Source organism: Venturia canescens, chromosome 6, assembly GCF_019457755.1.
Source record: "Venturia canescens isolate UGA chromosome 6, ASM1945775v1, whole genome shotgun sequence".
Taxonomy (NCBI): domain Eukaryota; kingdom Metazoa; phylum Arthropoda; class Insecta; order Hymenoptera; family Ichneumonidae; genus Venturia; species Venturia canescens.
The window spans coordinates 3,820,518-3,835,168 of NC_057426.1; the positions used below are offsets into that span (position 1 = coordinate 3,820,518).

The following is a 14,651-nucleotide window of genomic DNA, read 5'->3' on the forward strand; positions in this document are numbered from 1 at the left end:
TTGTCAACGAACAATTAATCTGATTTAAGGTTAACAAGATAATCAACCGGCAACTTTCATGCTGCGAGAACGAGTTACCGGATACAGCAGCAGTAACAGTTTCGCTACATAAGTGGTGGCAGAGGAGGGAGGAGTACACGTAAGAATTTTTTTTTCTGTTTTTTTTTATACCCGTGTGCCCGTGTGGTTCTGTTTCCAATTTTGCTGTCACGTGACACACGTGATCAATTTCTTGTGTTTAATTTTGTAAATTTGTCAACTATAACAATTTATACATAGATTTGAAATTCGGTATAAGTGTCGAAAAACGAGTCCAGGGAGTGCTTAATTTTCATTTTAACAAACAATACAAGGAAACTAAGGGAATCAGAAAGGTTATGTTTCAACCTTTCCTCTCATGTTCATTTCAGTATACAACTTTTGAAAACGCGACTTTGACGGATGGAACAATTTTTGCAACTTCCATCGATCGTTGACTGATGACAATAGGACATGAAATTCTGCACTACTATTAGTAAAACGTTTTTCCACTCGGTCCAAACGTTTTCAGCAAAACGATTTATTTCAATAACAACAATGGCAAAGAGCAAGTTCGAATATGTCAAAGGATTCGAAAGCCCAGACAATTGTTTGCCAAATTGTTGGATAGTTGTCAGAATAGATGGCAAAAATTTTTCCAAATTTTCCAAAGTTCACAATTTTACAAAACCTAATGATGAACGAGCTCTAAATTTAATGAGACAAGCAGCAACTACTGTAATGGAAGAATTTAATGAAATTGTCATTTCTTATGGACAAAGCGATGAATTTTCATTTGTTTTCAAAAAAGATACAGCAGTCTATAATAGACGAGGTACGTGTGAATTTTTTCATATCTCCAATCCTCTCTAAAGGAATGATTTTTTTTCAATGGATAAAAAGACTTGATATGTGGATAATTTTTTAATAACCCAAACAAATGATATCGTCGTTTGCTCATTTTCAGCTTCAAAAATTTTGTCCAATGTAAATTCGTTATTTACATCCTCTTATGTGTTTCACTGGGACAAATATATGGGAGATGTAAAATTGCAATATCCCCCATCCTTTGATGCGAGAACAGTTTTGTATCCCAGTGATGAAAATTTGAAAGATTATTTATCATGGAGACAAGCTGACGTGCACGTTAACAATTTGTATAACACATGCTTTTGGAATCTTGTACTCAAAAAGAACATGAAAACCATTGAGGTGAGATAAGAATCGTTAGAATGAAGAACTAATATTAAACAAGACAAATTCGAAGCACAAAACATGACTGTGGAAAAAATATTTTTCTTTAGGCTCAAGAGTTTTTGAAAGGTACTTTCTCAGCGGACAAGAACGAATTACTATTTCAAGAATTTGGCATCAATTACAACAATGAGCCACAATACTTTCGGAAAGGAACGACTCTATTGCGTAAAATAGTGACAGATGAGAGTGGGAAAACGAAGAAAATGGTTGTACCATTCATAGGTGACATAATAGGTGAACGTTTTTGGCGGGATAACCCCGAGATCTTAGGTTTGAAAAAGCAGAAAACCATGAAAACTGAAAATACATCGTCGACGACGAAAGAGGAAAAAGTTGAAAAAATTGCGACCTAAATGGGGAATTCGGACATTCGCAAGCTCGATAACCACGAGCTAGAGTGGAATGCATCGCAATTTTATTAATTTTAACATTTTACATCTAATAAATTAACAATTTTTTTTCTGCCGTGGAATATAATACTATATATGTGATATTTTTCTTTTTTTTCTTATCTTCACGGTATATTATAATAAGATACAACACTATATACATCAATTTATTAAATCCAACACGAGCGTGAATTGAAATTTCGATAATCATCCCTCGATATCGAATTATCGACGGTCATACGTGCGACAGCAAATCCATTTTTCGAATAATTATTTGTCATGTAGGCGAACAGAAGTTTCGATCATTGAATGGCAACGGAAATGTTTCATTTTTTGCCATAATCAACATTATTGTTGGATATTTGTCTAGAGAGTTGTAGCACAGCATCAAAAAGTTGCTGTAAACTTTATGGCTCCATAATGACCAGAATTTAAGGAGAAATGGATCCAAAGAAATTTTTCCGTTGAGTTCTAATGATGCAAGCTGAATTATTGTTCAGGGTGTTTTTTTTTTCTATTGTTTCTTTTTTCATAAGCAACCTTCAATTAAAGTGTTCCGCTATTTTTTTCTTGTTTCTTTTTTTAATTTATAAAGCGCAAATCGATCAGTTTTCGACTTGGCGCGGTAGCATCTTTTTCCGTGACTAACAAATCTGATGAATTTTTGCTGATCGAAAGTGGCGAATTTCGGTAATCACGCTCGTTGGGAATGAAAGAAAAAAAACCAGAAAATTACGATAATACATACGATGAAATGATATCGATATTGGCCTTCTCTGCCATATCGGTATGTTCTATGATTAGAAGATTGGTATATAATTGTCGATTTTTGCACGATGTTTTTGAGCTACGCATTCCGAAATCCATACGATGTTGCGACACTCTTGTTCCTTCAGTTTCAAATAACTATAGAACACCCCGAAATGAAATTGCTGGAGGAACGCGTGTACGTTTAAGCGCACCTGGAACAGAACGAGAAACCGTATTTCTGATTAATACTTGTTTACAAATTTTATCTAGAGACGCGGCAGCATCTTGATTACTTTTACGTTAATTCTTCATCTTCCTTCTTTACTGGTTTCATAAACTTCGATGTTTTGGATAAAAAAACTCGACACTCGAGGTAGGACACACCGGTAGGACTTCTTGCGACGAAGTGGAATTTTTTTGGAATTGACAACTTACCTCGTATTCGAAAAATTTGTCCTCGAGGGTTTTATCGCCTGGGTTGTTTCCTGCGCCTTCGAAGAGAGCGCTGTATTCCTGTAAAGTAACAGCAAACACGTCAATCGTTTCGAGTTAGCCAGCTATTTCTGAGAATTTGTTTACTATTGGCTTAATTTCAAAGGAATGAGGATTCTTTAATTCGTAATTAATGAGCTTCATGGAAATTTAAAAACACCTACAGCGTAATACTCTGCAACAGCCTTAACTTGCTCATAATCGTCGGCTCGCGCGAGGGCTGCCAGACCATCAGGATTCAAGCGACCACAGCGCGGATAAAGTTTCGCACGATCATCTTTCCCCAGTTCCGTACCGAACGAATTTATCGTTATGATTATGGCTCTCCTGTCTGCTTCAAACTATGATCACAAAAAGAGAATACCAGATTTAAATCTCTTCTGCGCTAGAGATTCTTATACAGTTATTTTTGTGTCAGTGATCAATTGTTTCCGTTCTTGTTTGACTGTCAATTTGAAAGATGTTTTTTCTTGACACAAACAAAAATACTTACGGCAAGGATCTCACACATTGTGTCCGCGGTCGTACCGCCTATGTCCTTGCAAAACTTGTAGAAAGCTTCGAGATAAGCTTTGTAAAGAGTATTTCTGATGATCTCAATGTTCATCTCATCCAAATCCTGCTCAGAAATACAATCCACGAAAAAGGGGGCTGTAAAGTATTATGCACAAATAATTAGCAAATTTTTTCCTATTTACATCTTCAGTACATCGTAAATACAAATCTTCTACTAAGTTTGATCTACTAAAATTATCCAAGAATCCTTTACCCAATGGAGTATCGACGAGCACTGCATTATAGAGTTCAGCTGGAGTAGCAGCGACATGAATGGCTTCCATTTGCTCAAAACTTCCAAGAGGATGACATTTTGGAATGAGCTCGGAAATAGGCCTCTGATGAAGAGTTCCAGTGATCAATAATATTATATTGTCGATCATGTAGCTATAAGTGATAAAGTCCAAAAATTGGGACAATGGCTCGACCGAGTGGTTTCGCATATGTTGGAATTCTATGACCAACTTTTCTCTGAGTTTATCATCGATGACACTGACAGCCAAGGGTGATGGCTCATTAGCCAAGAAACTGCCATAATCAGTGCCAGCAAGGTGGAGTTTCAAGTCTGTCAAAAAATTTGGTTATTGAACAATTGTTTTATGCAAAATCCTACTTTCTATGTTTTTGTATGCAATATTTCAGGAGCAAATCATAGATAGAAAACTTTCTTCTCTGTAAATTTGTTAATTATTTTTTTTTCTCAGTGTTTATTCTCTACAATGATATTTTGTATTCTTTACGCTAGTTTACGTTAGAATTATTTTACATTAGTCTGAAATGATAAAAGAAAAGTTGAATATGTTACAATGGAATTTTAGTTGCCATTGGAGAGCTCGAACTTTTTTCGCTGAGTAAGATTTTCTGACCTTGCCAAAATTTGGCATGTTTTAAGTTCCAATGGTTGGTGAATTGAAATGAAAGTCAACTGAACGTAAAGGAAGGAAAAATTGTTACCTTCGAGTGTCTCGCACTGGACCAAATTGAGATAATCGTTCTGCTGGAGTATACCGCATTTGAAACCTCGGCACAAACCTTCCAAATAACCCCCGTCGATATTGAATATGCAGCCTTTCATGTTGATCAGTTATTTGATTTTATTTTATTTCAGAGGAATGACAATAATACGAACGAGAGACGAAGCGGGGTTGAGTCGAAAATAAAACGGAGCACGAAATATCGGACTCGCCCTCTTTTCGCGAGACAATCATATGACCGACTGACATGAAGTTGACCGCAGCAGAAAATTATCCTACTGTCGCTGTCTTCGTCTTTCTAATCAATTCTAGTGAAATCGATAAATCGAACGTTTTTTGAAAACTGTCACGAAAGTTTTATTAAAATTTAGAATTTCTAAATTTAAGTATTCAACATAAAACACTGTTAGAATTTCTTTCTGTTTGTTACTGTTTCGACAATTGATCAGTTCACAGCTAACGTCTTAAATTTTTTTTATTGTTTTCAATGATTGAACGAGTATTGCGCGGACACAACAAAAATACGTATAAACCAGTGCGACGTCACAGCTGTTTGTTATGACTCAAAACTACAACTTCAGAGAACAGTATTTTTCGTATCTCAGGTGATAAATTTCTGTTTTCCACTCGAAACAACGCACTCCTCGATTATTAATTTTGTTACTTTTCTACGGTATAAAAACTTCGATAACGTTTAAAAAAAAATAGAATTTGAAGCAATGTTTAGTAAAAAGAAAGAGGTGAAAAAACGACCGAGAGATCCGGCGAGTCTTGAACAGGTATAACAATCATTTCTTTTTTCAATAATTAAGGAGAATACTCCCTTAAACGTTTATCGTTGCAAATAATTACGCATTATGAAATTGTTGTGTCCAGTTCGGAATTTTCAATGTTCCTGATGCAAATCTTGAGAATATGAGTTATTCGATGGAAGATGATAACGATGATGATTTGGAGGCTGAATTAGCACTGTTGACCAGCGGAGATGATTTGCCTCGACAGCCTCGACGCAAAGGTACAGTTATATCCATTTGTTTCTTTATTCTTCTTTATCATTAACGAAGTCTTGCCAATCAATGCCAAAAAATCTTTTTCTACTCAGGAATATTTAATATTTTAGAAAAAACATTGTAAAAGAATAAGTTGCGGATAATTTTTAATGATTATAAAACAAAATTTGCAAAATTTTATTTGTATTTCCATCTTTTGTGATAATTACTGTGTTTGCTGATGGAATTTAATGGTTTGTTTATGAGAACAAAATTCATACCATATTATGTGATTGTTTTTGAAATATTGTCAAAAATTAATGAGCATTGAGTTATCTCAAGAATCAAGAACAGCAACTCTCAAAAATAAGAGGTTTCAGCTGCAAATTTTTTTAATGAATTTTTTTTTTTGAGCCTGTAGAAACGTTGCAGGATATTTTGTTTTTTTTTTATTATTAAAATGAATATTTTGTGATAGCACCACCACTCCCAGCTGCCAAATTGGATGCAATGATCAACGAGAGTATGAAGGACATTGATGCTGATGAAGATCTTTCAGGAGACGACGACGATCCAGATCTTTTAGCAAGTCTAAAAATTTGAAGGAATACATAAAAAAAGAAAGAGAAACGCAGCATAAATATCAAAATCATCTTGCAATACGTTCAACACTATTCAGTGGAAAAGTAAATGAAACAAGAAATTGACTTTAAAAATTGGTAATTTCAGGACGAGCTGCGAGAAATAACTGGGGAAGATGCTTCTCCTTTGGAGGAAGAAGCAGAGAAAGAAGTGGAGGAGCCACAGCCGAAAGAAGAAACAAATAATGAGGAAACCATTAAGTTGTTGGAAGAGAGATTAAGCAAGTACAAGATAGCTGAGACAAAAGCAAAGAACGAAAATGAATCGGGACGTGCACGTCGTTACGGGCGTGGTGTAAAAACTATCGAAGGATTATTGGCAAGTGCACAATCGGGTAGAGCTGTCACAAAGGCGGATATACCGCCAGAATTACCACCGTCAGCTACTGGCGAAGTGTCAGCACCGAAAGCAGATTCTCCTGGTGACGAGAACACAGAAACGCAACCACCAATTGAAAATCCATCGCCACCGGAAGAACCTCCTGCAGAGGCTCCTGCAAGCGAAGAAACTCCAAAAGCCCCGGAGATTAACCAAGAAGCTTTGGAATTGTTGAAAAAACGACAACACGAGTACAAAGTTGCGGCTCTTGCGTGGAAAAAATCTGGAAACATAACCGAAGCCATGAATCACGTTAAAATAGCGAAACAATTTGACATCGTGATACAAGGTGTGGAGGCGGGCGAGGCGATCGATGTTTCTGACATGCCACCGAGTCCTCAACTCCCCAGCTCGACTCCGCCGACCGAGGGAAAGGAAGAAAGTGAATCACAGCAGCAAGCACCATCTGACGAACCGGCTCCGACCGGTAAGAAATTTCAGTTTAGTTTACCTCTGAACTCTCGCATTACCGTAAAAGTTGAAAGATTTGTGACTTTCTTTTCCGTTCCATCGAAAAGCTGAGGCGCCTCGACCCGCTGTTGTCACCGGTGACGCGATCGCCGACGCCCTTAAAGAACGCCTTGAAATTTACCGCCGCACCAAAACAGCCGCAGAGGAAGAGGGCAATTCATCAAAATCGAGACGATACGGACGCATCTGCAAACAATTCGAAGATGCTATAAAATTATACGCCCGTGGCAAACCCGTCGCCTTTGAAGAATTACCCATTCCACCTGGACTGCCACCTATTATGCTTAATCCTAGTGCTCCACCCGCTCCAACTCCTACCGCCCAACCCCCCCGAGAACCTATACCTCAACCTGAACCCCAAGAAGGAGAGACGCCGACCGCCACCCGCAGAGCACCGCCGGTTCCATCCCCGAAACCCACTCACGGTATTCCTCTTGGTTTTTCAAAATCATAAAAGTTGCGATCGTTACTTTTTCGACTATTACCTTGTTTCTGCATACTCGTAACGACAATAGTAATTTGAGTTTCTCTCTGCGATGTTCGTTTTAGAAACTGAGTCGAATTCTCACGCTCAGCTTTCAATTTAAGAAAATCAAAATTTGCTTAGGATAAATTTCTGAGATTTGGCCTTATATAAGTGATATTAAATGAGCTTTTGTTGTTGCATAGGTAACCGAGCCGGGGGAAGCGCGATCTCACGAGCCGAAAAACAAGCATTGATGTTACAGCGTCGTCAAGCAGAATTGAAGCAAGCTGCATTGGCAGCTAAGAAAGACGGAGATTTGGAACTGGCCAAGGATTACTTGCGTCAAGCAAAACAAATAACACCTTTGATAGAAACGAGTAGATGCGGACTCCCAGTCGATATGAGTTCTATACCGATATCACCGAATGCCAAAAATCAACTTAACGCCAGTGGCCTCGTCGATCCTAAATCCGAAGATGGTTTTACTGTCGTATCCTCCCTAAATTGCCTTGAGGAGGCCAGTGGGACCGATCAACAAATCTATGAAAACATGGAACAACAATTGATCAAACAGGCCAAAGTAATTTTGTCATGATCCTTTTGATTTCTATGTTAATGAAGTTAATTAACATCTTTATCATGGATAATTGGAATGTTTTCAGTGGTGTTTATCAACAAGGGATCATTCGAAAGCTATCGGTGATGTTCCCGGTTACAACAAATGGGAGCGTCTTGCTTTGGGGTACAGACACGACCTCGATATGCTCAGGGTACGAAAAAGGGACGGTTTGCCACCCCCGCAGCATCACTATGAAGAAAAAACGTATGCGATTGTTCAGTGAGTGTCAACCAAGAAGGAGGGCAGAGAAAAATTTTATATTTTCAATTCACAAGTCCGTGCTCGAGGAAATTTCTCCTACGCAATCACTGCGAACATCTCTCTTCATTATTTTTTAAATATTCACATTATATTTCAGGAGTTTTCCAGATTTGGGTGACGGAGACATCGAAATATCGATTATTCGTGGCATAAATTATCCCAAAGAAGCAGATACGTACGTAATATTCGAATATCCATTTCCAACGGACAATCATCAAACGGATCGTACAGCGACGATACGAGACACGAGCAATCCCGAATACGAGGCTGTGTATACTCTCAACAACGCTGTCGATCGATCGTCTCGACAGTGTCAACGTGTTTTCAAGAGACATTCCCTGAAATGTCAAGTATGGTCGAAAGGGTAATCGAATTTTCCTTTTACTTTTTTCATTAATTCAATTCCTCAGTTTTTTTGCTCTCCCATTAACGAATCGGTGTTGACTCTAACGGGTTTAGCGCTTCGTGAATTTTCATATCCTTTGACTTTTCATTGAACGCAGCTTGAATCCGTGCTGATGGATTATGTTTTTATTTTCGAACGAAATAATTATTCTAAAATCTGACAGTTCATCTCGATCACTTAGGTTTTCCGTTTGGTTTTCGATATTACTTTGCTCCGAATACTTTAGATTTTTTATAGTCAATAGACCTTAGTACGTTGCTTACAGATGCTCGCTGAACCCCATCCTGTGTTGCACTCACCCAAGGTATGAAGAATATACTTGAGCTCATGAGTTGAAACAACGTTTTCATTTCTTTCTTCTATTGCAACGTTACGCTCTTCCGCGATTGATTGACCCTACGATTACTTCGATTTTTCACAAAGATAGAAATTTCACTTCTCGAGGTAATTTTTTCCCTACAGTCGTCAAGAAAATTTTCAATTCATGGAAGCTGGAAAGTTTTCCACTAATGAAAAATCTCCTTGAAAAAATGTATTCTGAAGTTTCAAAGTTTCATCAAGAAACGTTAAATTTTCGAATGATTTCTTCAAAAAGGCACGTGGAACTGCAAAATTTTATCATCCAAAATTCGAAACGTCGAATTCCTTCGAGAATTCGTCACGACGTAGCCGAGTCTTGGAAAAATCTTGTGAATATCGAACCGATATTTACAAAAACTATTCAGCAAGACTCTTGACTCGATTATTTTGAGCAAAGCCCCAAAACAAATTCGATCGATAAATAACAACAAATTAGCATAACATTGAAAAAAAAAATAGCATGGGACGAAACAGCGAAATGTATGTTTGGAGTGATTGTACGGTCAGTGAGTCTCGAATTCCTAATTCGCCTTTAGCACAGCTATACCAATGCCATAAATTGCAATTTGTTTAATTTAAGATTAACCGATCGGAGGTATCTCGAGGTATTGATCTTTTAATGAATCTAACAAGTTACTGTATCGCGATACTAAGAGACGAAATGGAGTGTGTACGTAGTTGTTAGACGGTAGCGTGTATTACACGAGCAAACTGTAAGGACGATTTTTTTCAACCTTCAGTGTTGTAACGCAACGAAATTTCATTCTTTTTGTAGCGTTTTCGAAAAAGGTTGCCTCGGTTAGAACATTCGGAACTCATTGCCTCTCAAAAGTGAGTTTCGCAAAAAAAATTACGAGTAATCTTGGAATGTTCCGAAATTGACGAATACAGAAAATAATTTTCGTTGCATTTCAACCACGAGTACTACAGCAGCGTAGAACGAAAGCTTGCGATTAGATTTTGCTCTCCTTCTTTCCCAACAGTGACGATAAATTTGAAAAAAGTTACTTTAACAAAAAACATTCATTTTTGGACATTACAGAGGATTCTTTAGGAGTGACAGTCTCGTTGGGACAGTGTCAATAAAGTTGGCACCGCTCGAGACCCAATGCATCTTGCACGATTCGTTTCCCTTGATGGACGGAAGAAGAGCTGTCGGAGGAAAGCTCGAAGTTAAAATACGTTTGAGAAATCCAATCCTCAGGAAGCAAATAGAAAAAATAACGGACAAGTGGCTCACGATTGACGGTTGAAGGGAAATCACGTTGGGTCGAAACCTTCGAAAATTCTGCTGCTTGCGATAGAACTTGATCCTGTCCGTGTCAAATTGTCCGATGACTCATCTACAGAAATGTCTTCGCGGTGAAGACATTTCGATATAAGTTAAGCTTGCTACGACTCACGAGAGACCGACGACAGTGAAATCAAGTGAAAACACACATTTTTATTTATGCTTTCGTGTTAATAATGCGCAATGCTATGTATATAAATAATATTCGTTGGGTGAATGATAGACACGCCAAGAACGACATTGATACAAGCTTTAAAGAACCTCGGTGACTGGTGATAAATGTGCCTAATAAAGGAGCCTTTAATTTCAAAATTTTATTTTTGACTCCTATCGTTTCTCTGTAGAGTTCTCAAAAATTCTTGTACACGCCTCGATTTCTTTTTATTTCCAATCTTTTTTTTCTAAGTATCAGGAAAAATGTCAGATGCATAAAAATTGAAAATTTCGACTCGCGTGTGCAGGGTCAATTATTTTCCAGAGGATAAATAAACATTGGAAAATAATTGGACGAAAGGAAAGTGAGCCTCGTGAGTAAAGCTGAATCCACACTTCTCGTGGAACAATACATCAGGTGAATTACCACTAACAAACTATTGTCCGATAATCGTTTCGTTCGCCTCTCTCTCCTTCGTCATTCCACCGTTTCCTCCCCTACCTGCCCCCTTCTTTTGACCCTGCTCTTCTCTATAATCGAGGTTTCGTAATCCCTTCTTGTTCTACCAACGTTTTCTGTAACGTACTCGAAACGCTCGATACAACGAGTAGGCACCTTCGGGAAGAATGTTCGACCAACTGTGAAAAATTTATCGAAAAATGAATCTCTTTATTTGGCAAAATATTGACGATATTTGGTGTGAAAAAAATTCTACGAATCAGCATTTTCAATTGAAATCAACTTTTTAAAGGAGATATAATAAATAAAAATTTACTTTGGAGTAAAAAATATAGAAAAACGATAAATCCCAAAGAAATTCATGACAACAATTGAATTTTGTTAAACGACTTTAGCTAACATTCGAAATCGAATTAAAAAAACATACGCAGCACCGATGAATCCGTATCGTTGGCACATGTGTGGTAACAGGTGTGATTTTTCGTAACGAGGACTCTTTCAAGATCTCCCGGGGAGTGACCTGCAGTGGAAAGTGGGTAAACGCGAGGATGAAATAAAAAAGGTGCTCGAGAGGAGTCACGGGGAGCGAGGTCACGCTTAGCCATGCAGTTTTTTCCTTTCTTTTCCTGTCGTACATAACACGTACGTAAATTCTATTCATGCTATTTGCATGTTCTCGATTTTACGGAGGAGCAGCGCAAACGTCGAGCGAAATCCGCGCTGTCGGTGCCAGAAGCTTTTGATATGGTTTCAGGCTCAACGCTCGCTCGAACGTCCTGCGGGTTATTTAAGCACTGGCCGATCCATTTTTCGTTAATTTAGGAGTAAAATCCGCGTGTTCCGAGTCTCTCGAGCCTCGAAAAACGAATAAATATGACAAATCAGTGACCGAAGGAATCGATCGTAAGGTCGAAATTACGCGAGTTTTTACTCGAGCATAAAACGCTTCTCGCGTGTGATGGAAACGTTTTATTGTGCACGGTTTTCTTCGTTTATTTATAACGAAGATGATGGTGCACGGCAAAGTTACATTCAGCGAAGATTCAACGTTCGAAATTCCATAAAACGAAAAAAACGCAACGCAAAAAATTCAGCAACTCCAGGCGATTTTCATTCCGCACTATTTCTCGCTTTCCCCCCCAACGAAAAACTTGCCTCTACCGATCCCGCCACATTTTATATGTACATCGATCTGCCGGAGATGGAGCAGCAGCGCTGAAACAACGAGGATTTATTTGCCAATTAAGGGATTGACTGTATGAATAATCGGCGGTAGTGCTGAATTTAACCCGTTCTTTAAAAAGGGGTAGACCCATAGACTTCCTAGAGGATCGCAGGCTCACAATCGTCGTCCAGTGGGACTCGGTGGTTGGCAGTCCAAGCACGAACACCGTGAAATTTAAAAAAAAGTGTCTTCTCTTTACCAATGCTATTTCTCGAGAAAAATTCGTTCGTCGCTTCGCATCATCACGGAAAAAACTCGAAGAAAGCTCGTGAGAATTTTCCTCCGAAAACATCAGTCAAATTCACTGAACCGGCACGAGGTCAGAGCAACTCCATAAAAAAGCGTAAAAATATTGGAGTCAAGCTCCGACGATGAAATTGCTCATTGAAAACGTCATTGAATTACGAAATCCAGGGATTGGAGCACGCGATTTTGAAAAATCGTCGTCCAACGACTGTCCTTAAATTGCGAGTTCAGTGGTTCTGCCGTGAACAGTGATGAGTGAGAGAATCGAGGCAGGAGGGGATTCGGCAACGGGAATTACGTTACGGTCCAGCGAGGAGTATTTGCTCTCGGAGAGCGTACAACCGCGAAGCCTCTGGTTGCTCTTCCTCCAGCGTTTAATGTTGACCTTTTAGACCCGGGAAGAACCAACCGCGGTGATGCAACTTTTGATGGACAAGGGGAACGAGACGGCTCGGATGAAAGGGGTTAAATTTCAAGCACTCCGCACCCCCGCGGTGAATTTCTCCGTGCAAATTAACGATGTTTGCTCCGACTACTCAACTCTTGCCCTCGGAATAAAACTCGAGCCGGTACCCATCCACACCGCGAGTGTAGATTTCTCTCGCCCCTTTTCACTCGCAAAACTTCTACTACGAATCGTCTAATTTTTTGTCGCTTCGTACAAATCTGCAGTTTCATGCAATCGAAAACCAGACGGAACCAAAACTGTCTTCAATCTCCACGCCAAAATAGGATGTCCCAAGTTTCGAATTTTTTTTCCCCAGGTTTATTGAATAAGCAAGAAAAGTTGATGCAGACTTTTTTTAAATTCCAACCTTTTCATCAAACACACAAATTCGCGGTTCCACGCAATCGGAAACCATTCGAGGTCCAAATTTCTCTCGATTCATACAAAATCGTTTCCTTCTGAATTTCTCCCATTCATTTTCGATCCGTTCGATCGAACGAAGAGTAAAACAACCTCATTTTTATCGAATTCAGCCTCCTCCACTGCAGCAATAAATCGAACGCGTTACAGTCCTTGAAAAATGTTGATCGCGTACGAGGACGTTTCGGTGAATCATTTCCGCAGAAAATTTTTCGCAGCCCGTTTTGCCCTGCAAGAATGAAACCGACGTGGAGAATATTCACGCGTAATTTTCTTGCAAAGAAAACGGACGGATTACAAAGAGGTCTCGCAGGCTGTGAAATCCGAACGATAGCCTCATGCCCTTTAGATTAATAAGCACGAAACTATGTTGCAGCTCGACACTGCTGCTTATCTCGCTCGAACATGAGACTTTCCGCGCGAATTTAACGGATTGTGTAATTTCACAAACAATGTTTGGTCTCCCCTCCGAACTAGGACGATTCCGGTGTCCATTAAGGCACAAGAAAAAATTTTTAAAAATCCATTTCTCGTTGGTTCGCTCGCAAGAGAAATTTCTCGCACGGAGCACCGAATTTCCGACCGGAATTTCTTGCACGCAAATTATATAATAGCATTCCGTGTCACTTACGATTTATCAGCTCTCCGATAAGCGGAGTGCGAATGCGAAACTGTTTAACTGCAACAATGTTCCGTACAGAGAGTTGCGCTCAGCAATCTTGATCCAATTACGCTATAGACACACGCACAATCATTCGTCGACACGTACAGCGCTTCGAGAGAAAGAGAGAGAGAGAGAGAGAGAGAGATTAGCGAAACGTTGCGCTCGTAATTCATCCAAGTGTCACGGAAAGTCCATTTTTATGCTAATTTTTAAGAATGTTTACGCAGTACTTTGTCATTCGTGAGGTTAACGGAGCGATATAAAAATGAGGAATCCGGATCAAGGAAAAACTTGCGTTCGAGCTCCGTCGATGCGTTGATGAGCGACTGAGAGAGCGGATTTTTGCAGGGTCGAAAAACTATGCTTTTTGGAGCAACGACGAAATCAAGTGCAGCGAGATAAATTCGCAGGAATTTATCGTCGATTTTAAAAACGAATATTCTCTGAGGATGTTTCGTTGGGAAACTCGAGAATTCGCGAGCATCAAATTTCCTCCGGGAAAGTCTCATAAAAGTTTCGTTCCGTTGCGCAGAAAAACTCGGCGCGATTCGCTCGGCGCACTTATCGGGTCCTCGACAAAAAGAAAACCAGCATCAAGAGCGATTAGCGAAGTAGACACTTTTTCCTACACTTAGAATGCGATCGAGATAAGAAAATTTGCCGATACGAGCAACAAACCGGAGGAAGAGTGAGAAGCTTCACGAGTGCGATGCGCGG

General features: G+C 39.2%; 3 protein-coding genes across 7 annotated transcripts; 2 read left to right on the forward strand and 1 right to left on the reverse strand.

The window, feature by feature from the left end:
• Positions 1-24: 24 nt before the first annotated feature.
• THG (tRNA-histidine guanylyltransferase) lies at positions 25-1,766 on the forward strand. Of its 2 annotated transcripts, XM_043421243.1 has the most exons (4): positions 25-139; positions 411-853; positions 986-1,230; positions 1,323-1,766. In XM_043421243.1, the coding sequence occupies exons 2-4, from the start codon at positions 493-495 to the stop codon at positions 1,626-1,628; spliced, it is 912 nt and encodes a 303-aa protein (XP_043277178.1). In that variant the 5' UTR covers positions 25-139; positions 411-492; the 3' UTR covers positions 1,629-1,766. The 2 variants fall into 2 exon arrangements, with proteins under 2 accessions (XP_043277178.1, XP_043277177.1); XM_043421242.1 differs by lacking the exon at positions 25-139 and having other exon boundaries at positions 178-853.
• On the reverse strand, positions 1,630-4,697 carry VhaAC39-1 (V-type proton ATPase subunit VhaAC39-1). Its single transcript, XM_043421240.1, has 6 exons — positions 4,416-4,697; positions 3,676-4,026; positions 3,400-3,557; positions 3,071-3,247; positions 2,850-2,927; positions 1,630-2,626 (listed from the first exon to the last, which is right to left on the reverse strand). Exons 1-6 carry the CDS (start codon positions 4,534-4,536, stop codon positions 2,465-2,467), a joined length of 1,047 nt encoding a protein of 348 aa, XP_043277175.1. The 5' UTR covers positions 4,537-4,697; the 3' UTR covers positions 1,630-2,464.
• A 282-nt stretch (positions 4,698-4,979) lies between these two features.
• Positions 4,980-10,630, forward strand: l(2)gd1 (lethal (2) giant discs 1). 4 transcript variants are annotated; one of them, XM_043421222.1, is made up of 12 exons: positions 4,982-5,214; positions 5,312-5,450; positions 5,903-6,009; positions 6,154-6,871; positions 6,963-7,340; positions 7,585-7,961; positions 8,044-8,219; positions 8,359-8,625; positions 8,933-8,971; positions 9,608-9,632; positions 9,803-9,858; positions 10,070-10,630. In XM_043421222.1, exons 1-12 carry the CDS (start codon positions 5,155-5,157, stop codon positions 10,278-10,280), a joined length of 2,553 nt encoding a protein of 850 aa, XP_043277157.1. In that variant the 5' UTR covers positions 4,982-5,154; the 3' UTR covers positions 10,281-10,630. The 4 variants fall into 4 exon arrangements, with proteins under 4 accessions (XP_043277161.1, XP_043277157.1, XP_043277159.1 ...); XM_043421226.1 differs by lacking the exon at positions 9,803-9,858 and having other exon boundaries at positions 4,980-5,214; positions 10,070-10,221; XM_043421224.1 differs by lacking the exons at positions 9,608-9,632; positions 9,803-9,858 and having other exon boundaries at positions 4,985-5,214.
• The last annotated feature ends 4,021 nt before the right edge of the window (positions 10,631-14,651 follow it).